Raw genomic sequence first — 26,518 nt, forward strand, 5'->3', positions numbered from 1 at the left:
TGTGATGGAGAAGTAAGATTAGATGTTTCATAGCAGTAAGATTAGATGTTTCAATGCAAAGGGCTCTGGATATAAATCTCTGGCTTGGACATATTTCTTTTGATATGCTTTCATAACAGGTGATATGCTTTAATAACAGGTTTGGTCTATTTAATTTTGTATATTCTCCTAGTTATGTAAATAAAAAACTCTTAAGAATTTATGTCTCCTAAAATACTATGCACTTGTCTTTTATGCTATAATTTCATAATTAGATCAGGATTACCGTGTATCTGTATATACAAATGGTATCACTAGTTTAATTTGTTATGTGTTGGTTTCATTATTATTATTTAAAAAAGGCTCAATCACTAAGGGAAGTGACTAATTTTCAAGGAGTTTTCCATTGGAATAATGGTGAAAGGATTAGATTATCTGACCTTCAGATTTCTCTTTGGCCTACAATTGAGGACAGAGAATGTATAAAACATCTGTAAAATCAGTTCCTTATCATACATGTAAAAGAGTTTAGATGAATCCCTGAATGTTTTGATACCCACAATGAAATCAGTAAATTTAATTGGAAGACAAGCATGGGTCCTGAGTGTATTCCTGTCAAAGCCCTTGAAGCAAATACTCCTAACTTCAATTAGCCCCACACAGAAAAAATACACTTGCATTGATGTATAAAGTCTAGCTAATAAAAGCTGATCTGGCAAAGATCTAATTGCAGGATAGAAGCTCGTAGTTTGAGAGCACAACGGAATTTTCTGTATGAAGGTTTTCAGGAGTGATTCAAGGCAGTGTTATAATGCACAGTGACAGTCTGGTGTCTAAACTGCAAGTGCCTTACGTAATGAGAACAGTTATTCTATTATGCTCTGAAACAGGAGTTTCAGAGAGAGACAATTTATACTGCAATGTAGTCACTACTGGAATAATTTAGCTGATTTTCTGTAACATACAAATTTGGAAGATTATGCTAACGATGTAAATATCAATGGTAGAATAAGCAAAAACAATAGATAAATCACAAGTATCTTTCCAAGAGAGCAAAAATAGCTCTTTTGACTGCTGATGGAGATGGGATTTCCACCTGCATTTCAGAAAATGGAGCATCAGATACAAAAAGAGCTTCCTGACTGTGGTATTACAATCATGTATGTTCCTTACCTGCAGGTGCCATTGCAGTTTATGACCCTGTTTTTTGCACTGTAAAATATCTATGCTGGGAGACAGGCATTGTAAGGACAACCATTGCTATGGTTACAGTGAAGACAGATTTGGTACTATTATTTTCATACACAGGAAATACTCCATCCCCAGGCAGCATTTGTATTATTATACATGTGAAAGAAAAATCTTTATGAGTATTGTATGTCTTATAATGATGAGACGTTTTTATATTCCACAATATTGGCAAAATATATTCATCAGAAATTAAAGGCAGTTGTTTAGGGCAATGACTGCCATCTGGCTTATTAAACCATTGAATGATAGCACTTTAATTCATAAATGCATGACTTTCACCTAAACTAGTCTAGTCTAACAGTGAATATGCTTGATATATTTGCTCTATCAGTGAAGAGGGAGGCTTATAACATTTAAAAAGACTGATTCTACTGCATGTAATGCTAGCTCTGGTAATCGTTTTTCTGAACAGCTATCTAAAATTCAGTGCTCTTAGGAAGTTTATTCTTGGACCCAGATAGAAAACAAGCAGTGAATACCACCCTTTGAAAATGTGTATTCTGGATGGTACTGCCTGAGGGACAATAGAAATATTTTGTGCAACAGACCTTACACAGTAGGTTCTTGATTTGTTTTTTGGGGAATGACGCAACTGGATACGAATGTTTGAGGAAACAATTAGGCAAAAAAAGTTTAGTAAAATCAATATTGGCACTATGAACAGTGCCTTGAGCAATGTCATACAAAGATGACAAACTCCGCTGAATAGTACAGCTGCACTCACACAGTAACAGATGTTGCTTATTGGCTCTAAGAATGAAGCTCTGTTATTATCTCACTTAAAAGGGTTGTGTGTGGATATATATATTTTAAAAAAAATTAGCTATGTTTTGCTAGGACTTTTCAACTTCTTTGTAAACCTGCAATTTTTGACAGGGTTACATAAAATTTTTGGTTTCTTCACCATGGAAGTACAATATATAATTTTGTAGGGACATTTACAGTTTCTCACTTTTTTGTCTAATTTTGCTTTTCCGTTTAGTGACACAGATATCCTGTTGTTTGGGTTGAAAAATGATATAACATATCCTCCTTACTTTGTTACTAATGGCTTAACAAAATTTACAGTAGGATATTCAGTCAATTCAAATTCCTAGCACTGCAGAGGACATATACTGCCCACAAGCCCATTTCTTCTGTAGTCTTAATTCCAGGCATCCTTAAAGCACTCCAGAAGCTGTTAGATCATTTAGGGAAAACCAGGACATTTAAAACAAAGTATTAAAATACTCTAGGTGTAAAAATAAATATGTACTTAATACACCAGAACAAAGAAAAAAAAGAATTTTTCTTTCTCTTTTTCACAGTACAGTCAAGTATATTGGAAGTCATATTAAGATAAGGTACAGTTAGTGCTGAGTTGATTTTATTCCACTTTACTAAGCAAATGTGGCAGCAATGTAATTTTTAACGTCTGGGTATTACACAGCAGATTATTTTGGTGCATAGTGCCTGCGAAGTTCATTATCTGTTCAATAAGACTAAGTATAAGCCTTGGTCTTTTCACATATACTTTGAGGCAATTTGGGGTAGTTTTTAAAGCTCTAAGGTAGTATTTTTATTTAGAGACATAAGAGCGAATAGTAACATATACATCTAAGAAATGACAGATCATTCATTACCACTTACTGGCAAATAATAGCTATTAAACCCGTAACAAATACAGTACAAATTTTCTCTTAAAAGCAACACCGTTCTCAATTTCATTTAACAGAATGTTGGCAGGGCTTGAAAGAGCTGATCTGATAGTTTCCCTTGTTCTTTAAAGGGTGGTACAGCAAACCCAAGAGCAGTCTTGCGTTGTTTTTCCCCCAGATCAAGGGCAGTTAAATTGCTCTGGCTGTGTCTTTTGATCCTTCCACAAAAGTATAATAAAATCAAACAAACGCGGGTTTGCCTGTGACAGACTTTAATATGCATATTTTAAGTACAGAGTGAGCAGCAGGCTTATGTGTGTTTCAGCTTACAATTAGTAAGTATTAAGTTGTCATATTTGATCTTCAATGATGGCCTCCACTTTTCTTTGGAGGAAACAGTGTATATTCAATGCCAAGAGCTATGACAAAAGCTGCAAATCCCCACTTGAGTCCTCTAGTAAAGACTTCTGTTATGGTGACAGGTTTTGCATAGCCACCCATAAATCTCCAGGCTTCATTACTAGAAGAAAAATGAAACCAAAATTAAAACCAAGATCAGTGGAGCCACTATGATAAACATGAGCAGGAATATCTTTGTTTGTAAAGAATGCTTGCTGAAGGTATTTCAATTAGAGATACTTTGAACCTCTATAGAATGTTCTGTCATTTAAGTACCAGGAATTACCACAAGTCAAGTTCACTATATTAACTCTTAAATCTTTACGGGTATAATTTGAGATACAAGTAACTCCAGGAAACATCATAGTTACAGGAAAAGAACCACCTCCCCAAATTTTTGTAACTGTTGTCATCTGGTTTGACTGTGAAAAAAAATCAGAACCCACTAGCCCTTGCATGGAATGGACTAACTACAAAGGCTCCTCATCGTGCTAGACAGTATCTAGCATAGTTAAATCTTACAAGGAAAGTTTTTCCAGACATAAAAAACTCATCCTAGTGTGGAGGCACTTTCTGTTTTACATATTAGGTTCAGATGATTAAAAAAAAAAAAAAAGACTGAAGAGATTGTATTTAGCTTTAGCTACGGAATATTTACAAACTTCACACTGTTTTGCCTTACTGTTGTCAACATACATTCTTAGTGAAACCTTAGTCACTAGCTGACTACCAACATTTATGTGTAGTAGGACCACTGTTACCTGTAGAGATAGATGGGTGCAGTTTATCTCTTCTAAGGACTCAGAAGTCCTTAAGAAAAGGAAAAAGAACCGAGCACTAAAATCAGAACTGTCCTTCCAGGAGAAGATAAAGAGTTTTAAAACAAGGGGGTCAGGTATCTATGTTCACAGATAATTCCCTTGTGCAGATGGATTTTGTGACTCCAGATGAAAACATTTGGGCATGGAAGTGTATTGTCTAGATGCCAGTATAGGGTCTAATTGATACAGGCTTAAAGTTTCCAAATATGACATCTTTCACAAAGCTTATTCTGTATTGAATATGTACATTAATGTGCATTTGCCATAAAGGTGGAAAGCCACAGAAATAGAGGCAAGATAAATGTGATACTGTCCTGGAAAATTCATTAAGGACTGATATTTCAAAAGATTTGTGTCATCATTAAAAGTGTGTTTTACTTTATGTTCACAGCTTTAAACTATTTCAAAGGAAGGAAAAATGTCCTGTCAATCCCAAACGCCTCCAGAGGTTGTAGCATGAAACAACTTTTTAACAGATTACCTATTTGCTCTTCCATTTTTCTTGTAGTGATTTGAAGTAAAGCCTTTTCTATGAAGGCTCCTGGAATAGTTTGCTCATGCAACTTTTCCCTTACAGAAGAAACAGACGACACAGCACAAGACATTTAGCATTTTTATTCCCCAAGATGAAAAGGTGGTTGAGCAAAGTATTGCATAATTCACTAGGTGGGAGAAATACATTAAGCCCTGTTTTAACAGCTTCCTAAATGATCTGGAATTGCTCTATCTAAAAGGGAGGAGATACTCACTGTAGAGTGGGACAACTTAAGAGGAAAAAGCTGATCCTCTATTATGTCATTCACTTTTAGCCAAATGAAGTGCACAGTTGAATGCAATTCCACCCTGTATACAAGTACACTTCTTTTCAAATAAAGGCCTCCTGTTGTGTATGAGGAATGCTGCTCCTACTCAGAATGTCAATTCCATTGCCTTCTCATCAGGATTTGAGCACAGAGTCTCTTTGCAGAGAAGGACAGGCTTACTTACATGTGCAGACCCAGTATTACTGAGGGGGGTGAGGTATTGGTCACTGTGCCTGAGCTGTATCATCACAGAACATCACCAAAAGGCAAGGCTGCCTTGCAGTGTGTGCAGACTGGTCAAGGGGATGGAAGGTGTGACCTCTACACAAAAAGTACACAAAGACTTAACTGAAATTCTAACCATCTTTCACTGTTTTTACCAAAGGAAGAATGATCTTCAATGACAAGGTCCAGTTGATGCTACAAGACAACACATCAAGGTTATTTTTGAGGCTGCTGCACTTACCGAGCCCACGGATCCCTGAGACCCCGCTTAGCCAGCCTTCTCTGGACCTCCTCCAGTGGGGTGCCCTCTATCTTCCACTGCCTGTAGTCAGGGAGTTCCATTTTGCTGTGGCCATGGCCATGGCCGTGTTCGTTTCCGTGTCCCATACCTACAGCAAAAGGAAAGTCTGTTACTTCACAGAGAGCGTCGTCTTGTTTTCACACACTTGCAAAGAACAATCCCCTGTAAAGGTAAAATGGGGAGGTAACACAAAGGAACAGAGAACAAAGAGCTTTGTTCTGTAAAACAAAGAGCTGAGAGACTTTACGCTGCATTTCAGAAGTGGGTGATTACACCCAGTAAAGCAAACCATGCAGAGTTCAGTGTTGCTGTGTTGTAAGTCACCACCACCACAACACCCCTGGAGCAGCTGTGTCAATCTCCTGTGCCAGAGAAGAGTGTAAGCAAACCAATGGCTTCCAATGTCTGTAAATGCCCTTTCAGCATCACCAGGGCCCATTATCTTACAGGCTTTCCACAATATGTCAAAAAGACTTAAGAACGAAAGCTTCTACTCTAGGTATGGCAGAGCTGTGAGCGCCAAGCTCTGAAGAAAAACCTGAGAGGAACAAAGGCTCGGCTGCTCAGCTCCTTTTCACCTGCCTCTAGTTCAGTGAAATGTAACTTTGGTGATCCACAGGTCCAGGAGAGATGAGAGGGCAAGGAGATGCACCTTACCAGTCATTTGATGAGGCTGAAAAACACACACTCTATTTACATACACCTTAGAAAACTATGAAAATATGAAGTTTCTGTAAAAACAGCGATCAAGGCCAATGGGAAGGTGGACATTTTCAGGGAGATCCTGAAAGACTGGAAGAAAATAATGACAGCTTTGAAGTCTCCATTTTCACAAAGCACTTGAGACTTCTTCAAGCCAAGATTTCCCATTTTAACACATATCAGGTAGTAAAGAACATATTTAACGTCCTGAACTTTTAGGAACACTGACTGGAATACAGAGGTGCCTGTAACTCTTGAAGAAGACTCCAAGCCCTGTAAGCAAGCGAAAAGGGTCTTCTTGCAGAGGGAAACTCGGAGAGCAGCATTAATGCTGTCACTACTCGAAAATACCCCCCCCCCGAATTAAACCCCAGCCTACAACCTTGCCAGAAAAAAACAAGACCTCTCTGCTATCAATGTCCACCACTCTACAAGGAGGTCATGCCCTGGCACGGCCAGGGGGCTGCACTGCGGCACCAGCCGGGCGACCCCGCCCGCAGGGCCAGCACAGGCCGTGCCCGAGGGGCGGCCCGCGCGGGGCATGGAGGGCACAGCCCAGAGAGACAGCCGCCCCTGCCTGCGCTGCCCTGCCCAGCTAGCACACGGGTCCTTCCGGCGGGCAGGGCCCGTTCCCGTTCCCAGTCCCGTCCCGGTACCTGCCCGCTCCGCGACCCTGCTCAGGACGCAGCGCCACCCGGAAGCGGAAGCAGAGAGGGGACCAGCCGCTACAGGAAGCGCAGCCAGCCACGCGGGTTCCGGGAAGCTTTCGTTCCGATCCTTCCTCCCGGCCTGGCGCGGGTGCGAAGGCTGCGGGGCCACCGCCCACCCCGCTGCCACCGGCAGCCCTCCTGCCCCGGCTCGACGAGGCAGGAGCCGCGCAGGGACCACCGGCGCCGGCTCGTGCCGAGGGGCTGAGGGGAAGGAGACGCTAACGGGAGAGCGGCCAATCGGTGCGGCGCTTGTTGCGGGAGGCGTGGCCCAATGGGCGGGCGCGTTGCTGAGGTGCGGGTCTGGCGGCGGCGGAGCGGAGCGGGGTGAGGGGGCGGCGGTGCCGGGCGGGGGGCGAACGGGCTGGGTTCGCACCGGCACCGCGGGGCCCGTGCCCTTCGCTGGCTGCCCGCCGGAGTCGGTCGCTGCTGGGGTGCAGACACGGACGGAAGCCCCGCAGGGTCTGTGCGTGCGGGGGCGCGAACTCTTCCCGGTGCTCCCGCCAGCGCCGCTCCCGCTGCCGTTCCTGCTCCCTCTCCCGTCCTCTTTCCCGTCCCCGCTCCGTCTCCCGTTCCCCGCTCCCTGTCCTCCCCGCTCTCTGCCCTCGGCCGGCGCCCCCTGCCCGTGCTGTGTGAGAGCCGTTCCCCCGCCCTGCCCTGGGAGCGGCGGCGGGGCCCGGGCAGTGTCCGCTCTGTGCCCGCCCTCGGGGCGTGCCCCGGCAGCGGGAGAAGCCGTGCGGGAAAGCGGAGGTGCTCGCAAGCCCGGCTGGTGCCAGGAGCTGGCTTTTGGTTTGCAGTGGGTATGTCTTAAAGGAGCGCTGGTGTTTGTTTCCGTAGGAGAAGCGGGGAGGCATCCCGAAATCCTGGAAGTGCACTGAAAGGTAAGTGGAAGTTAAGAATTCTCTTGACAGCTGCTTCTTGAGTGGGATGGTTACTTGGTTTCGCCGAGCACTTGTCTCCGGGGGCTCGGCGTTTTGCATGCTGCGGCTGTGTGATTGAGAAGTGTCAATTGCCTTCGTATCTGATTAATTAAAATTATGTTTTGCGTTCATCAAGCTTGAGTGCATAGTCCCCTTCGTCTGAAAAGAGACTGGTGAAAGATAACTACACAGTCAGTGACTTATAAAGACTTAAATTATTCCTGAATACAGTAATGCTGGTTTTTGTTAGCAGAATACAAACTCCATTTTGTTAATTTCTAATACTCTTTTAAGAATGAGAACGAACACTGATTATTGCATGATGCTGGCAGAATTTTGGGACAGGCTGTAGTACCTTTTTTTAAAATATATTTTGATGTAAAACTACTTATGTGTTTCAGATTTTTTTTAATAGGGATATTGGAAGTCCACGAGAAGAGTTTCAGGAGGAATGGCATTATCATGTTATTAACAGTGAAACTGTTTTAAATAGAGTGCCCTCTGTTTAATCCAGACTGCCTCAGTCTGGTTTTAGTATTGAATGTTTTTCACTATGAGATAAAGTCTGGAAGATTCAGAGCAGTCTCTTCTCAGGGTGAGCAGAGACACATTTGTTTTTCTGTAATGTTAGAGGGGTGGAATTGTAGGAGGGCTCTTTATTTGTGAGGTGCCTGAATCCTTTTCTTACAGAGAATGAAGTTCTGTCAGATACCTGAAAAGTATTTATTTTTTCCTGTTGTGGCTGAAAGTTAATGTGTACATGTTCAAAGTCCAGCAGTGCTGAGGAACGCTGATATTTTTCTCAGAAATTTTTTTCAGTGACCTATAGGCACGTCTGATACCAGATAGCTTGGTTTTGTTTTTCAAGGGAAAAGTACAAAGTCCTGCTTTTGTTTATGTTTGGTGCTTTTTGTTTGTTTGTTTTGGGGATTTATTTTGTGGTGCTTGGAAGCATAACTGGATTATTTATCCATAAAAGAATGCTGGTATTGCTGAGTCTGTCAACATGGACGTTCAGTTCTGATCTCAGAGCATTGGCTTTGTGTGATGTGTTGCAGATGAACAGAACTGTAGCAGGGGACTGCAGTTGGCACAATTTGTCTTCAAGTACCATCTCTTTCAAGGTTTAACAAGGTTTTGGGTAGCTGTTCCTACCTCTCTCCCCCCACCCCTCCAAGTACATAAAGACTCTTGATAAGTAAAGCTCTGTGCAATTGAGAGATCTGCTCTGCCATGTTTTGCTTCCTAAATTTCCTTTCACCATGGACCATAGTCTTTTAAAAATAAGATTGCATATATGAGGGATGTGATGTTTTGGGAACCAATGTGATGTTTTGAAGCTGTATCTTCACCAAGTGAGTCTGCATAATTTAAAAGGGCCTACAGTCTTGCTACAACCTGTTTTGAGAAGGAAGCTTCACCATAATTACAGTGCTAGTCTGAAGAAATCAGTAGTATGCACAAGGAAATAACATAAAGAAAAGAAATTTTCATTTTGTGTAAGAAAACAAAACAAAAAACCAAACAAAACCAAAACCCTGAATGTCCTTTAGGGTGGGAAGGTCATCGGGATTCCATGTAGTAATCAGTACTTTTTGTGGTTTATTCAATTGGTTTTGGTTTTGGTTTTTTTTTTTTTTATTTATTATGCATGGTGGTGATGCTTACTAAAAAGATTAAGTATTCTAGGATAAAGTTATGGTAGCTTGTATCCAGCCATGGATATGATTGTTGGGATTCCTGCTCGTGTTGCTGGGTTAGAGGAAGGTGGCAGGGTTTTCTTGACTAGCTTTCAAAAGTCCATGTTTCTGAGCAATTGTGTGGCTGTGCATTGTGTATTAGCAGACTGTGAGATACATTAAAGGTACTGCTGTTCTCTGCCTGTGCCTTTAATGTTCTCTCTAGCACTGAATAGTGTTTTGTGGTGTGCTCTTCATAACTGTGTTCTGGAGTACGGAGCTGTGTGACTGACAGTGACTTGAAGTATTTTGAGTTTTCAGATGACAAAAAAGGGTTATGGCATTGTTGTTCTGTTTTTTTTCCCCCCTCAATATCTTAATATATATTTGAACTATTTAAATACCGCATCTTTTTTTCCCTGAGTGTTACTTTCCCCAGCTTTGTCTAAGTTGTCATTTACAAGTCACTAGAAGCCTTTTGTCATTTGAATAAAATGGTCAACCTGCTTTAATTACAGTGATGATGGAAAAGATCTTTCTGTAGTCCATTTTTGTTTCTTTGGATGCCTTTTAAAAAGGCTGTGAAAGGTGGGGAAGGAAATTATCTTCTCAGGCATGATTAGAGGGCTAAATATTTTATGGATAGTATCACAGTCTCAAACCATTGTTTCATCTTTCTCTTGGAGAAGGGATTGTCTGGAGCAGTAGTTGTAGTTTCTTTCTGTTTGTGGTGTGTGCTTGGGGTTTTTTGGAGGGGGCAACCCAAAGACCGTTCTTCACAGGAACAGCCATTTGAGTTTAATCTGCTATTTTCTCTTGAAGTCTAAAGCTGTGAGATCCTGGTGTATGATAGGACCATTGTTTCAAGCCCTGCTTGTCTGCCACAGCTGACAGTATTTGACAGCAGGTGCTTTATTCTTACACTCTTTCCTGGGCAGGCATATAGGGCTACTCCTTAGGTCAGTTCTCCCAGTCTTTCAGTGGGGATGATGTTTGGTACGGATTTCAGTTTAATGTATATACTTAATTTATAAAAAATTCCGAGCCCATGTATGGTTTTTACAGCTCCCATGTTTTCTGTCAATAAGCACTACACTTCATGTCTTGTGTGAATAAGTCATTCCTCTGTTCTCTTTGCAACCTGTTACCTGAGAACTTCATGTGATACTCCTCGTTTTCTTTATCAGGAGGGGCAGAACTGTTCACCTCTTTCCCAGGCAGTGTGATCCGAGTTGAGAACCTTTAAAGATCAGGGTAATGTGTTTGCTCAAAGACTTGTCTGGGCAGGAAAATAATTTTAGATTCCATTACTTTTCTTTATGCTTGTTCTCTTATATTAAGATACGAACTAACATGAGGAATTGAGGCTGGAGACTTCCCCATCTCACTGTTGGTGAAGGACATCTGTGCCATAGTAATGATCACTTAAGTCCTGTGGCTATTTTCAGGGAAAATTGATCTGAGCAGAGACAGTCACAAATAGTACAGTTTGATTTGCTCATTCAGTCAGTTATTTTCATTTCCAAGTAGAATAATTGTGAGAAGTAATTCTTGACTTATTTAATGCTGTTTTCTACAGGTTTTTTTGAGAGTAAGAAAGTATTTTGAGGTTATGTTTGCTGTTTTATCTACGGCTGGTTATACATGCCGGTTGAATTTTTCTCTCTCACCACCTTTGCTTGGATAATTCATGCTTCTAATAACAAGACAAGTATTTTTCAACTTTAGTCTCAGGGCAGATGTATGGAATGACTCAATGTGTCTCCATTTTTATTTAAAATTCTGACTTTAGTTTCTAAGCTTTAAATGTAAGGTCAAGAGTTAGAGGGGTACTTCTGATGAAATAAAAATAGTTATCTAGTAAAACCCCACTGTAAAACAGAAATCTGTATTGCCAGTAGTGCCACAAGAAGAGAACATATAAACCACAATCAGGGACTGGCTGAAATAGTGTGTGGTTTGCAAACTGTTTCAATATGTACTGCAGGTTATTAATAATAGCAGAAGGTTTGTATTGTAAGGAAAATTCCTGTGTGGCCATTAGTCATTCTTCTATTAGAGTTACATTTTTCTATCAATATTATGCATTTGGGTGCAGGATTTTTATATTCTGCCCTCCTTAGAGCCAAAGAAGATAGAAATGGTGTGCTACAGATGTTTGTGTGACATTTATGTTCATGTGTATATTTTAAGAATAATAAATTATATGGGCAGGGAACACATTTGCCTAACAAACCATGTAGCTACTTTTAAACTAATCTGCATCTTTAATTTAATGCCACTGTAAAATAATTTGTATCTCATGTACCCTGGTGAAAGGTTAGGCTGAACTCCATAACAGTGTTACTCTGTCACTTGCAGAAACCTTTTTTCTCTGAAATCCTTTGTTTCTCATGTTATGGATTCTATTTGAAAATGTTCTTAGGAATAAAAATCACTTATGGTTATCTACTTCAGTAGATGTTTTATTATTAATCTATTCAGATGATTTGTAAAAGACAGAACTATCATTGGCAAGTCACTTTTTTTGGCTTTCTGTTCTGCACAGTCCAGCTTGCCTCTGCTGCCCACTGCCTACGTCAGACCTGCTGCCTTGACCTCTTGGTGTGATTCTGTAGAGGAATTTAGATTTTATGGATCAAATTTATTAACTTTGCCTGAAAACAGACAGCCAGAGACATCTGTAAGGAGATCCCGCTACGGTAGTGAAATAAAATGTCAGGTTATAACTACTGAAAAGTGGTAAACTATGTATTTATTTATCTCTTGGTACTGAATATCCCTGCTTGGAAAATGCCAAATCCCTGGCTGTGTAATACTGTTCAACACAGGACCTGATGGAGATGGTTGCTGCAGTTCAAACCTATTGAAACACTCTTCCAGGAATTCCCTCTTTCTGCATATTCTGTGTGGGCTTTTTCTATAGGACAAAGTCTCTAATGACATGTCATTGCATGTTGTATTGTTTGACTAACGCTGAATTTTGCAGTCCAAAAACGCAAAGTCTGTGTTCTTGTGTGTAATCTTACTATGTTTTTATTTTACTGACTGTGATCTTCAGCAAGCTAGACTGGTTAGATGTCCTTTAGTGGTGTCTGCATTGTGTGTGGTTCACGAGTTCTTTAAATAGTTACACATTGCTGTTCCTCTGAATTCTATTTAAGTGAAATGTATGACATGGACATTTGTGCAGGCTGCATGACTGTACTTTGCTGATTCATACAGGGCACTAGTGATACTTCTGGAATCTTTTTCTGTTTCTGTTCCCTATATTTAGTAGTTTATGATCTTTAAATTGTAATTCTGTTTAGGGTCTTCCTCCTCATTTCTGCCCTGCCTTGACCCATCTGTGGACTGGGGGAATTTTTCTACATCTATCTGGAAAGACAGTGAGAAAGCTTAAAAGAATAATCTTATTTTTCATGACCATTCAGCTGAGAAGATATTGGATTGAAAGGTAATGAGGTGAAATATGTATAAAATTTGCTTAGGTTTTTTTTCCTTCCTGTCTTGATTTATTTTATTTTTATTCAGACAGGTTGCTTATTTCTAAGAGTTCTGGTGTCTGTTTCTTCTTTACATCTCTTCTTATTTTCTTTTTTCTCTTTTCTGTCTCCATTAGGTTTGAAGATATCTTGAGCTTTAGCAGAGGCTGGAGAGCAGCCTCTAATCATGCCTGCCTCTGTTCTGATTTGGATTAGGGCCACAAGGTAGAAAACTTGATTTAGAAAAGAAGTTCATAGTAGTTACTCAAGTAACTTTTCTAAATATCCTAAGCACAAGATCTTGGAGACACATGGGTGTAAGTGTACTAGGTTTTGTTTTAGATATAGCTCAAGTTAGCTTCTCTCTGTAAATTTGAATATTATATTTCCTTCATGTGAAAACAAATTAACTAGAATTTTATTTTTTTTTCAAAACATGATCTTTGTGAAGATCTGGTATCTTATGACCAGTGTGCCCCATGTGTAAACTACACTGGCAATTCTACCATCCACTGTGTGGTAGCAATATTGTGATGGCTGAACATAGGAAGCAGCAATGAGGCATGTTTATGAAACTGGGAGCCTTTTACATAAACTTAGTTATAGAGAGGGTGGAGTGAGCAATTTATCAAGCATTCTGGTAAATGCCATCAGAGTAGGGCAAAGAACAAAAATCTAAATGTTCAACTTTGAGTTTTGATATCTCTTTATTACACTAGGTTAGAGATATGCTTTTTTGATAAAAATACTTGATGCTTCTGTATATCACTGTTGTCCCTCACGCTTTATGGTTGGGAATATGCATGCAGTTAAAAGTGGTCATTGAAAAAAAGCTCTCTACTTAGAGTGGTTGTTGTACTGGTCTTTAGTATCTGCATGTAACAACAGATGATGGCAGAGATCACTCGATAAGTTGGATACCTGCTATCAAAATTTTGCAGATGAAAACTTTTCATGCTTTTGGCACAGTTGAAGTAAGTGCTAAGATTTAGATTTATTTCTGCCAAATTAAGGTTAGAGTTTGAATTTCCAGACTTCTGTTGTAACCACGTTGGTTTGTTAGAATATGTGAAACAAAACTTTAGTAGACAAGACAAGTGTGTGTTTGTAGTTAGAACCCAGTCTTGATAGTACAGGTCTTTCTTTGTGCAATGGTGACAGTGTAAAAGGGAGTGTTAATGTATTTTCAAACTCTTCATATTACTAATACAGCAGTGGGACAGACAGATGATGGGTTAAAGTCCATTTACTGTAGTGAACTTACAGAAGAAGTGATTGAGGAGTTGAAATTATAGTAATGTGCCCTTTTACACAGAAATGTAAGGCATGCTGAGGAAGGATTTATCCCAGCAAAAGCTCATATTTCTTTATGTGTAACAGTGGAGAACTTTCCATTGCCTTTTTTCTTTTAAAGATGTTTGGTTGAGCCGAAACAACATAGAGATGTGAGCTAAATATGGACACAGTGGAGGGTGAGCGGGGTTTAGATGTGGAATGGAAAAATGACTAGAACCTTGTGCACGTAGATTTTTTTTTTTTTTAAGCTGCTTGTGTCTTGTTCTAAGCATAGAAGAGGCCTTAGACAAAACTGCTGAGCTTCCAAAGCTGCTTCTAGATTGTTAATTATGTATATTCATTCTGTTTGATAATTATGTAATTGACAAACCGCAATACCCAACGGTCTCCAGTGTTGCATCTGTGCAGTAGTTTCAAGTAGTAACATCCTTAAGTTTCTGGATGTTATATAAACCATATTTGTGGCAATTTTTTGGGAAGAGAGATGCTGATCTTGTCACACTTCATGGGAGCCGTTCTGATAGCTTTCTTCATTTGAGTGAACTGCAGGAGCTTGCAGTGCAAATCTTGCCATGTCAGAGGGGAAAGAGTTACATGAAAATCTCTGAAATGGTTAAGTGGTACCTATGGAAATACAAATAGAGGTGGGAATCCTGGGCTGGAGGCTCAGTTGAATGAAAGTAGAGAAGAAATACTTAAAATACTGAATGAATTTAAGCTAAGCACTCATAAACTGTATTTCTGTGCTGTTTATTTTCATACACATCCTGTGACAGCAACCCTTCCTTTAAATCATAGATGTCACATGCATTTCATGATGGCTAGTAGCAGGCTACTGCCTTTTCTGTTTTCTTAGATATGTGCATCTGCCAAGACTCGTTTCACATGCTGTAACTCTTCAACTTTGCCTTCCCCCGTGTGTCTGTAAACACCACAAGTTTGGGAAGCCTCTGTGTATCTGTGGAATAAGAATTTCCTTTTTGTTTGTTTGGGGGTAACGGAGAGAACAAGATTTTCTTTCTTCTCACTGTAATTAGTGTTAGAACTTGAGACAATAAATAAAAATTTTAAAACAGCTTAGGCATGGCTTATTGTCCATGAGTCTGCAAAGGACCAATTGCAGAAGTAACCGAGGTGCCCTTTTGGTTGTGCAGGTGTTGAGTGGACTTGGACTGTGCATTGTAGTCCTTTAAGATGTATAGTAGTGCTAGTGGTGATAACTGCTGCCTGCACAGAACGTGTACTGTTTCTGCATTAGTGATGAAAATACTTATGGAAATGAAACTTCATTGGAGAGTTCAGCTTCATTGAGTCTCCTCAGCTACAGAAAAATGGTTTTGATGTATCTGGGTGTTTAAATCATTCAAATGGCAGCTGTGTTCTAGGAATCATGGTGTTAACTCTTTGAGAGAATACAAGCTTTGCATTTTTCCTCTCTATAGGTGAAATCCTTTCGGTTGGCTACAGGCCTACTACGGTTTTTTGCAGTAAATGTATAAAGTTTGCATGGCACAACTAAAAATGCTGCACTGATTTCCCATTTTTAATTTAAATTAAAATGTTTGCATTTTAGTTTTTAACTTGCCAAGTTAGCCCAAGATTAAACTCTGGAATTTTTAGGAAAATGGTTGAAGATGCTCTGCTAAATGCCCTAATAATGTTTATACATTAACTTTGTTGGTAATTTTTTTTCTAGCTACTTGAATGTTTAAATTGAGTAAAACTCATGATACTAGGGCAGAAAAATAACTGTGCAACAGTGGGATTTCACATTTGTTGTGCACAAAGTCCTAATCAAGTTAAGGGCTGTGGATGGATTCCAGACTGACTTAGGGGTCAGTGGCCAATACTAATTGGTGTTAATGCTGCTGAAATTGTGTAATCAAGTATTGTGCTCATTGTCACAGGGTGCTTTGTGCCCCACCACCCCCCCTCCCTGTTTGGCAACTTATAATTAACTAAATGTTCAAAGGTGGGTTTTTTTATTTCCTTTGTGGCCTTTTTCTCAGACTTGCAGATTCTGGTTTGTGCTAAAGACAGAAAATTAGGCTCGATGTAGAAAGTAGAGGGAAGTTCAAGGAAATTTAAGTGCAGTGTCTCTGGATGTTAATTGCATCCAATAAATGCAGAAAGCTTAAAAAAGATCTGTTGGTCAGTGGGGGAGTGGAAATATTATGGCTTTGCTTTTTTTTCTTTTCTTTCTAACTGCTAGGAAAGCGCTGCTTCAGCACTGCTCCTCATTAATTTACTGAAACATTTTGTGGGAACGTTATCACATATGGCTGGTGGAGATGTGTGTGGGTGTGATGGTCCATTGCTCTTCTCTGCTGATGATACTCCCATGATTGTAACTTACTGTATTTGATGGCTTATTTTGACAATAAATTTTTGGTCTTGTGAGCGAGAGGAGGGAACAAATCTTAAATGGACATTATCATGCTAATTAGGAAACCTTAATCACCATGTAAAGAGTTGTCAGCTCTATCAAGTTTTGATGTATTTCAAATTAATATTCCAGTGGGTAGCTTTTGATAGACAAAATATCTTTGCTGCACGTACTGGCTTTATGCAGAATTCTCACAGTAGTTATTTTATTGCTATTTCTGTGAACTGCCGGGGCATTCTGCTTTAGTAATGTGTGTAGGCTTGGAATAGATTGTGCTGATTATCTCTTTGTCTCTGTGAATGCAGACTTTAGAGCTTCTAAAGTGTGTAATGTTGCTATAAGTAAATTCTGCATGTTTATGCATATGCGTCTCATCTGTGGGAAATGGAAAGGGTTTTTATTAGGATTTCCTTTTTTATTGCAGGGGAATGTTTGAAGTTACCATCATCTTGGTTTTAATCATTCAAATGTAACAGATAGAACTGATTAGGGAACAAAATTGTTAAAATACGGTTATGAAAGTCTTTTCGAAGTGCCAGTTGGATGGTTGGCAGAGAAGGCAAAAAGCGTGAGGATTTCCCCCCCTAGTATGAAACTCTCAGTGCTCACTGATAAGAAAGAACTATGGTGTAATCATCTTAACTTGCAAATCTGCACATAATTGCAATCACAAGGGTGTTAGGTCTGGGTTTGTATTTTGTTCAGAACAGTTTTTTCATGTGCTGAAGAAGTCATGTGGACTGCGTGCCTCGGTGTTGGTTTGTTATTTTTTTGTTGTTGTTTTGTTTTCCAGGTGGTGTGGGGTTTTGTTTGGTTTTTGTTTTGGTTTATGCCTGATCAGCCCTGCTTTTTGTCCAGGTCCACTGGTCAGGTTCTCTCTGCAGGTCCACTGTGCATGCCAGTAACCTCAGTATTTCTAAACCTTCTGTCTAAGTTGCCTTTGAAAGACTGTGTGTGTTTTGAGGGGCATGCTGTATGAAGGCTGTTAGATGAGTATATTACTTACACCAAAAACATATAATCTAGCAATTTCAGATGACTGGTGCTTGAACTTTGGTAAATGCTGCTGATCCCTATCAGCACAATTGTATAGGGAAACAGAACAGGCTGTTTAATTAAACTCAGGCTTTGATTAAAATTTTTTGATAATGTGTTGGAAGAGAATGGACTGAATTTGCTTTATACCAGTGCAACTAATTAAAAAAGGTAAGATTATAAATGTTACATAGATGGGCAGTGCAACTTACCTGTAAAAGAATAAGGAAACTTTTTAGTATAGTTCTTGTGGATGTATTTCTATTTCAAGTAGATATAATACTCAGGATTTGCTGAAGAAAATTAATGTTGCAAAAAGCATAGTATAACTCTTTGACATATTTGCTTATAAGGCCATCTCTGGTCCTTTTCCAAGGATAAATTTACTCAGGAGACTTGAAGAAAGGAGAAACACTGTTCTACCAACTGCTTTCAAAGTTGTTTTTTTTTTTTTTAGCAGGAAAACTATTCAGTATCAGAAAGAAAACCCCAGAGTGTCTCTGTCCATGGATGAGGTTATGTAAAAATGGCTGAAGATTAGAACATTGAGTCCTCAGCGAGGGTTTTTCTGAGTGCAAGAAAATACATTTTAAAACTTAGATCATGGTAAAATTGACCATCAATAAATAAATTCCATTCCTCTCTCCACACCAAACAAACTTAAGGAAGCATAGCCATGAAGCTGCATGGATTTTCAGTGATGCCTGTTACATCCATAAGTTTTCATGATCTTGAAAGACTCACATTTTCTACATATACATTAGGGCAGTATTTGACAAAAAACTTTAAATTTTTAAAATATTATTTTTAAAATATATGAAAAATTAATGATTTCACACTAAAATATTAATTAGTCCTTCCTTACTACTGATCAGTCTGTATTCTGTTCTAATATTGGTTTAATAGGAGATGAGTAACAATTGTGTAAACAATATACTTTGTGTTTAACTATTCAGCAGTGAAGATTAATTATTAAACTCACACATAGACAAAGGAGGTAACTGGTGTAGTTGTTGCACTAATTTACATTTACTAATGTTTTACTTCTCATGCAGTTATTTCACAGAGGTGTAGCATATGCTTCCAGGTAATGGGCCACAGAATGCCCATTATGGTAAGCTGAGTTTCAGAGTTTCATGAGAGCTTCTAGTAAGGTGATAAAAAAGGGCTTTATTTTCTTTAGAGGCACTGTTTCTTTGACTTTTTTCTGTGCAGGAGAGTCCAACAAAGGCCATGTAATTTCTTGCTCTGGAGGAATTCTAGTGAAGTTAGTAGGGTTGGTCATAAGCATCAATATTTATAGCACAATTACTTTAATCAGTTGGGTCAACTATGTGGATTGTTGATGTTCACATAGCTCTTAATGGATTGTGTTATGCAGAATTAAGATAGTCAGGACCATGCTTTATTTCTTATGTCTAGAAATTCTCACTTGTACAGTCTGTCTAATCCCGATAAAAAATTAACAGTGTTTTTCCTCTCATTTTGTGAGGTTGGTCTTTGCAGTTCTTAAAAGCCCTTTCTAACTTCCAGAAAACTAGTGTGAGACTGAAAATGACTGACACAGAAACAGTGCTGTGATGCATGACACGGAAGAAGACAAATGGTTTCCTGTGAGGTGACAGCTGGAGGTAGTAAAGGCAGCTACTGGTCTGAGCAGTTCTAACTGCCAAAGCTGAAGCAGATCTCAGATTTCAGGATTCTTGATGCTACTCTGCTTTACCTGTAATAGCAAACAGGCTCTATGTGGCTTAACTCTGTCTTGTATGTGTGTAGGGTTCAACTTCCTCATATATTCTGTTAGGTCAAGCGGAAGAGATCTGTGCTGTTCTGGAATTGTTCATCTTGATGAGCAGTGGTGTGATCTGTGATGTTTCATGTCACTATATTTGTTGTTCAGTTTGCTTTTTAAAGTCTGGGAACTTGTATTGGAAAAGTAAGACCAGAATATCAGTCAGAATTAATTTTATCCTTGCAAACCATGCATCTTAAATGTGACTGATGCATCTGAGTCACACATGAAATTGATGGCATCATGTAATAAAACAATATATCTTAATATTTACAGACCTCTATTTTAACTCTGACATTTCAAAAGTTTATTTTGGAACTTAGTATTCTTACTGTATAATTTAAAAAGAAGTCAGCAAGATGATATAGTTTTAGCTATAATTGAAGTAAATTCAGTTAAATTTGAAGATTCCACCTATTTAAGAATTTGTGAATGTGTAAATAAGTGTATGGATGGGGGGAAAATTTGTCACCTCCACTTCATCTATTTACACTCTACTTCTGGAGCTGGAGACTTTATCATCTGGAAATTGGAAAGATTAGAATAAGGGTTTTCATTACTTTCAGAAGAGGATCCTTTAGGTTAGATCTCTTTGAGAATATTTAGAGTAGGAGAAAGGAGGTTAGGTAGATTAATTAATGAATATGTAACCTAAATTCCATTTTGTGTGAACTATAGTTGGTACCGGATACTGCAGCGAGAAATATATACTGATATTGGAATCTATATATTGGTCTGGAATTGATAGAGGACTTCAATTCTGTTATGGCTATTTTCATAATATAACAGGCATTTATTTTTGTCAAGTGACGGTTTTACAATTCAGAAATGGGAAGCTGCTTAGAATCTGCAGTTCAGAGTTTCTGCATTACTTTTTTTCCTTTCCAGGCAACACAGTGATCTTGGTGTAATGTCTGCAGCCCTATTCCAAAGCTTGTGTTGAGGGGTTATTGTGGTGTGTTTTTTTGTTGATTTTTTTTGTTTGGTTTTGAATTTTGTTTTTGTTTTTTTCCCCCAGAAATTCTGTTTCAAGGTTTCTCTTTATCCTGTGCCTATTCATTTCTAGAACTTAGCACTGAGTGTCCCTGAAATGTGGCTTTGCAAGTGTTAGTTTGCAGTTAGGTTTGTTTGGGTTTTTTTAGGCTCCTTTTTTTTCCTACGCATTTCATAGCTTTACTTAAGTCTTTCTAGATTTAATTTACTTCTTGGACCAAAAGGGTGAACCAAGAAGGTGTTTAGGAGAGGTAGGGTTACATGGAAAGAAATTTGCATGGAAATGTTTTTGTAAGTAAAGTTCATACAGACAAACTAGCGTAAGAAGAGTAATTGTGTATGAACTGATGCAAAGGGAGGACAAGCCTGTATTGTTTAGTGTAGGATGGGTTATCACCAAGATCCTGACAAGAGAATGTTTTAGGTTTAGTGTAGGATGACTACGTGAAGTTGTTTCTAAGGAAACTGGCGCTGAGAGAATAAGGTAACATTTCTGTGGCTAACCTACATGTGTGTGTATATATATTTTTAACTGCATCAGGTCTTTATAATAGAATAATTAATGTGTTTTGCACTATTTAAGGCAGCAGGATAATGTCTTTATTGCTTCCCAAATCCTGTAAGTGATGTAGAGGAGTATTTTCTTCATATACAGAAGATGAGTTTCTCCTTCTACACTCTTGATCGTCTTAACTCTTCTCTTTTCTGCTTTATTCGTTGTATGAACTCCTAGGAGAAGGATTTAGCTACAAGTGTACAATTGTGTTTTATTCAGGCTCTGTTTATTTGCCTCTGTGAGGCAAATGGGACTTAAATTTTTCTCTATAGAGTCACTTGACTTCCATAGCTTTCTACAACTACTCTGCAATAGGATGAAAACACCAGCTTTAAAAGAGTTTTAAAAACTGTTACACAATGTCTATTTTCAGTGTTGTATTTTCATTCACTGCCCTGTTTGTTTGTCTTCAGCAATTGTGTATCTGTAAAGCACAGTTTCCCTGTAGTAATGGTAGAAAGATAGAAGGTTGGCAGCTGAGCTTTCTGATGCTTGAAAAGGAACAGCAGATCATTTAGACCTTGAAATTACTCAGAGGCGGCTGTTTGGAACAGATGGGCTGTACCTTTTCTTTACCATGTGTTTGGCAGCAGCTGAAATTCTTGTGACCTTTTTGATAAGAAAAGGATCTTATTGTGCAAGTATGGTACCATGAAAGTTTGCAGGACTATTGCCAATCATCTTTGACTTCATTGTGGTAAGGCTTTTTCCCATTGTTTTCATGTAACTAACTTTGTTGCTGGTACCAAAAAAGAAGGTTTTTTAGCCTGGTTGTTCCTCATGAGTCAGAGTGGGCATGGAAGAAATGTCTTATCCAAGTTGTTTTGCACGACTTGAATGACTAAGGCTTGTCTAATAAGGCTGGCAACCTAAATCCCATATACACAGTATGTCAGCATTGGTATTTTAAAGTTGGAATGCTTTAAAGTCTGTCTGCTTAAGCTTACAATTACATTACCAATGGAGTTGGAAGAGGGCTCTCTTTCTATTAAAAAAAAGGCTTGAGGTGATGATTTAAATTTGTATCTGTCCAGAGAATGTTTTGTTCCTTTCAGCTTTGTATCTGGTAGAAGTTTCTGTTTCTCTGCACTTTGGAGCTGTATGGCCAAGAGAGTTCTAGTAGAATGCTTGTACCTGTTTCCAATGCCAAGTTGCAGTTGTAGCTCTGATTTGTTAAGGACAACAGTTTTTTAATTTATTGTTTTATGTCCTCACCAAAATGACAGCTTATATAATTCTCTGTTAAATAGGATTGTGGTAGAATAGTATATTTAGGTAAATGGGTAGATGAAAATCACAATGGTATTTGGAATATGTTTATTATAAGAAATGTATATATGATACATGTACTCTTAAATAAGCACAAGAAGTAATCTACCAAAATTGAACATTCCCAAGGCTGCTTTTATTTTCTCTTGGGATCAGATTAGTCTAAGAGTCCGTGTGTCAGTGATTTTCCAGTGTGGAAATCAAACCATACCATGTCTGTTTAATATAGCCTGGCACATAAGTTGGGAGTAGCTGGCTGAAGCTGTACACACCTGGATACTGGGTGGTAAGGAAGGAGCTGCTCTGAAGAGGTTTTTGTAAAGCATATCAATGAAGTGCTGGCTTACACCATGAAGTTTTCTTTATTCTTCTTGTTCTACACAAGTAGTAAGTAAGTAAAACAGATGTTACAGTGTTACCGCCCTCATATTTTATGATAACTAGTCTTACAGTGTGAGATGCAGAACACTGTTAACAGTAACATATCTACCTTATTCCATTTTAATGTTTTATTTTGTATTACTGTTACCAAAAAATCCTTTCTACCTTCTCAACTACCTAATTCCATGTGCTTCTAACACAAGGAGTTCTTTTTTTTCTAAATTTTAAAAGTTATTCCCATATCCAGGTTAGAAGTTATTTTTCCTGATCTTTGGCATCAGCTACCTTTTAACCATTTTTCTGCCTTATACATGCTTCTTTTGAATTTGTTTCCATCAAATGTAGGCCAGTATTTCAAATCAGAGCATATTACCAATTTTGTACAGTCCACTTTCATGTTTTCAGATTTACTTTAAATCACTTCAGTGTGATCAAATGTCTTGATTTATTTTCTGACTGCTGATACATTCCTGAATAGGTGTTTTTGTTATGTCATCAAATGTATTACCTGGTCTTTTTCCATTTGGTCTTTTAAACCTCTGCATTCAGGAATAACTCATCATGAAAGGTTCAAATTGTTCTTTTGTTACCTGCACTTATCAGCACGTTTGCCCGGTTTTTCTTTTCCAGAGTTCACCAGTCTTATTAAGGTGGGTGTGTGGCAGGGAAACATGTTTCCTGTGTAGTTCTGACCACCTTATGTTGTGTTTTGTCTATTCTGCTTCCCAATGTGTTAATTATATTTAATGGAGGTGCTCTTGTTGCAGAGCTGTGAACTTTCTGGATCAAAGAAATTGGATGTGTGTTTAGTTCAGAGTAAGAGGATGCATTCTTGATGCTTTCCATGCTATTTTTTTACAGAAGTGCCATGGAAAAATCTTTTTCCAAATACACTTCATTCGATGTTCAGTAATGAATTATATATATGAGAGGAGCTTATCTGTAGCTTGGAAGAACAAGCCATATTGATAATTGGGTTTTCTGTTCTTTTAGACCTCCTGTCAGCCCGTAATGTTCTTTTGCACAAGTGGCACTAAGACGAGATCATGTAGCATGAAGCTTTGTTCTTTTTGCTGACACAGTTCAGGTTTTAATTGCAAAATATTCTTCTCATGGCCTTTGAGGTAAAAATAATGTAATATTTTTATTCATCGTGCAGCTGGGTCTAAAATCATTACATACATCATTCCATCTGGTATATAATGGCCAAAAAAATGGACTCATTCTTGAAGTGCATGTCCTGTTTATGTAATCTCTCTCATATCTTTTTAAACCAGTATAAAATCCTGGCTTCTTTAAAGCAAACAAACAAGCAAAAACCCTGAATAAAATACAAACCAACAAAAAAACCCCAAACCCCTCTGCATACTTGAAAAGTCATATCTTCTTAAATGTCATCAATTATTAATACCTAATTGGTAACACTTTTTTACTTTTTAATTTTCACTGTAATAGTTGATTGCACAGCAACTGCTACTGGCTCAAATTATTTGGGTAATCATTCTGCAGTTGCAGATTGATCTTTGTTAGTGGTTTAAATGCAGACTGGTAAATAATAATGTATTCAGTCAGTATGTCTTTATTCTAAATGTAAGTGAAAGTTTACCTCGCTGACAAGAGCAGTTGATTAAACCCTTTCTTATGTCTTTTACAGTAGTCAAAAGTTCTTGGGCAGTTAGCTGACTTTTAAATGTCATTGTTTTGATAATATATTGCTGGAATAAGTTTTATTTCAGACTTTCATGTTTTCAAAGACAAAATATATAGACAAATATGTAGAGAACAGTGAATTCACCTCTGTGCACAGATTTAAAAGACGTGTAGATGTGATACTCAAGAACATGGTTTATTGGTGGAGCCCCTTTAAGCCTTAACATTGAATGACTGCATTCCTAACTATAACTTTTCTGTTCCATGCTTTATTGTGAATTCCAACTTGCATGTTTGCTGAGTATTTAAGAAATCTTAATCAGGCCATATGTAAAAAAATTTAGTATATTTAATTATTACTGTTATTAATAGCTATTATGGTTCCTACATGTTATAAGAACCTTTGAACCACAGTAGAAAAATAAACATGAGAAATCTCTTATTCCCTGTATTTTGTTTGCTTTGGGAGGGATGTGAGCACTCTGGAAATGAAATTCAATGCTCTTAGTTCAGGCCACTTCAACTTTGGATAAGTATGCACAGGACTTAATGTAGTTGAACCAGTTTATTTGAGAGACACCCCCACACAGCATTTGATATATTTACTCCCCCCCCAAAGGTGCAGCAAACCAGGGAGCAAATGTAAGCCCGAGGTGTGCTTTCCAGATGTGAAGATCCTGGAGTGCAGTCTGGGGGTCAGGCTGGGACGGTCCCACGAGCTGTTGTGCCTCCCCAGATGTGTGGGGAGTGCGTGTGGTGCCGCCCGGCCGGCGCGGTGCCGGATGGGGCAGCGCTCCCCACCCTGGTGCTGAGGTGCTCACTGCTTTGGCACAGTGTTCATGTAAGGACAGTGTAGAGTTAGTGCACTGGGAGTTCATTAACTGACTACCTTGCCTGTCTGTACAAGTCCTTAAAAATGTTTTTAATATCCAGGCAGGTAATTGGAAAGGGAGAGATGATTTGTCCTAAAACTGAACTAGCACAGTGACCGTGGCCAAAATAGATGTGGACTACTTCTGTATTCATATAGCAGTTGTGGTTCTGAAGCTGACTTAACACTGGAAGAAATTCCCAAACAGGGCTTGCTTGAAGATTAATGCAGGGTAAAAACACTGGGAGAGAAGTATGTGTGACACTGGAGGGGAAGGTTGACTTCTTTTCCTTGGTAGCTACCCACTAGATGGATTTAACTGTAACTGCATCCAGCTTTTGACACCAGCACAGGTTCGGTTTTTGACTTTGCAGAAGCTGACTTGTTTGACAAACAGCTGACTTTCTCTAAGGCTCAATAGACTCCTATAGGAAGAGTTAATTTCTTAGGTAGGTTAGGTGTTATGCTAACATTTTGACTCAACATAGTAGGCACAGTGGGATCTCTACAGTGTTTTCAGTAAGGCATTTGAGTTAGTCTTCCCACTCTCAGTGGTTTTGTAATTTCTTTAGATATGCTAGGCTAAATCCTGACTCAGGAGAATTGCTGTCTTCAATAAATTTATTTCACTTATTTGTAGCATTCTTCTCTTATTCCAAGCTACTGTGTTTTTACTGGCATGATGCATGTGGGTTTTGATAGCCTTAGGCATTCCCTTGTTTCTGCTACAGTTAGCTTAGTCCTTGCAGTCTTGCTCTGGATTTTAGTGCTATAGGACAAAGAACATTTGTTGTTACTTAAAATACACAGTAGTATGTGGTGCTCAGTGTAGCTTTATCAGATACATGTTTTGTTTTCCTGTTGGAACTGTGCTATGGTTTCGTGCTTACACTCCAGTGAACTTACTGCTGTGAAGCATGATTTGTGCTTTGACAAGGGTTTTTGTTGTTGCTATATTTGGGTTTTTTCTTAGTTTGCTTTTAAGCATTATCTTAATTCCCCCTTGCAAGAGATCTCCAAGGAAATAGTCAACTACATACAGAGTCAGCGTAGTCTCTCAAGCTGATACAGTGCTGGAGGAGTGAAGCTATTTGCCTCCAGATTCTAATAGGATCTTCCAAGCTGAAGTAATCATTTGGGAGAGAGGGGAGTTTTTGGCCATGAGTTACAGCTGATGTTTGCCTCTGATTTAAGGACAGTTATTTTACTGTTTTCTATGTGTAAGACAATTTAAATCTCTACACCCCATTTGTGTTGTTATGTACAGAATTATTTTTTAATTATCTTCTACTTAAATTACTTCTAGAAAACCTGCAGGTTTGATCTGTAAGCAAACTGACAAGTGGATGAAAAATTTTGAACTGTTGCAGCCTGAATCTC

The 26,518-nt window shown here is 38.7% G+C and overlaps 2 protein-coding genes across 13 annotated transcripts in view; one reads left to right on the top strand and one right to left on the bottom strand.

Annotated features, from left to right (window-relative positions):
- Positions 1-3,122: 3,122 nt before the first annotated feature.
- NDUFB3 (NADH:ubiquinone oxidoreductase subunit B3) lies at positions 3,123-6,942 on the bottom strand. 4 transcript variants are annotated; one of them, XM_051787131.1, is made up of 3 exons: positions 6,775-6,942; positions 5,357-5,504; positions 3,123-3,387 (listed from the first exon to the last, which is right to left on the bottom strand). In XM_051787131.1, the coding sequence occupies exons 2-3, from the start codon at positions 5,500-5,502 to the stop codon at positions 3,231-3,233; spliced, it is 303 nt and encodes a 100-aa protein (XP_051643091.1). In that variant the 5' UTR covers positions 5,503-5,504; positions 6,775-6,942; the 3' UTR covers positions 3,123-3,230. The 4 variants fall into 4 exon arrangements, with proteins under 4 accessions (XP_051643091.1, XP_051643095.1, XP_051643093.1 ...); XM_051787135.1 differs by having other exon boundaries at positions 6,779-6,904; XM_051787133.1 differs by lacking the exon at positions 6,775-6,942 and adding an exon at positions 5,999-6,104.
- Positions 6,943-6,978: 36 nt separating this feature from the next.
- HYCC2 (hyccin PI4KA lipid kinase complex subunit 2) overlaps positions 6,979-26,518 on the top strand; it is a 53,973-nt gene continuing 34,433 nt past the window's right edge. Inside the window, exons 1-4 of one of the 9 annotated variants that reach the window (XM_051787087.1) lie at positions 6,979-7,068; positions 7,663-7,710; positions 11,973-12,107; positions 12,736-12,881. The gene's annotated coding sequence lies outside the window, so the exon portion shown is untranslated. Of the gene's footprint in view, positions 7,069-7,092; positions 7,153-7,328; positions 7,711-11,972; positions 12,108-12,735; positions 12,882-13,205; positions 13,227-26,518 lie in introns of those variants that run through there. The other 8 variants (XM_051787085.1, XM_051787084.1, XM_051787083.1 and 5 more) reach the window with 8 other exon arrangements.

Source organism: Manacus candei, unplaced genomic scaffold, assembly GCF_025592945.1.
Source record: "Manacus candei isolate 608988 ecotype Guabito, Panama unplaced genomic scaffold, ASM2559294v1 h1tg000023l, whole genome shotgun sequence".
Lineage (NCBI taxonomy): Eukaryota > Metazoa > Chordata > Aves > Passeriformes > Pipridae > Manacus > Manacus candei.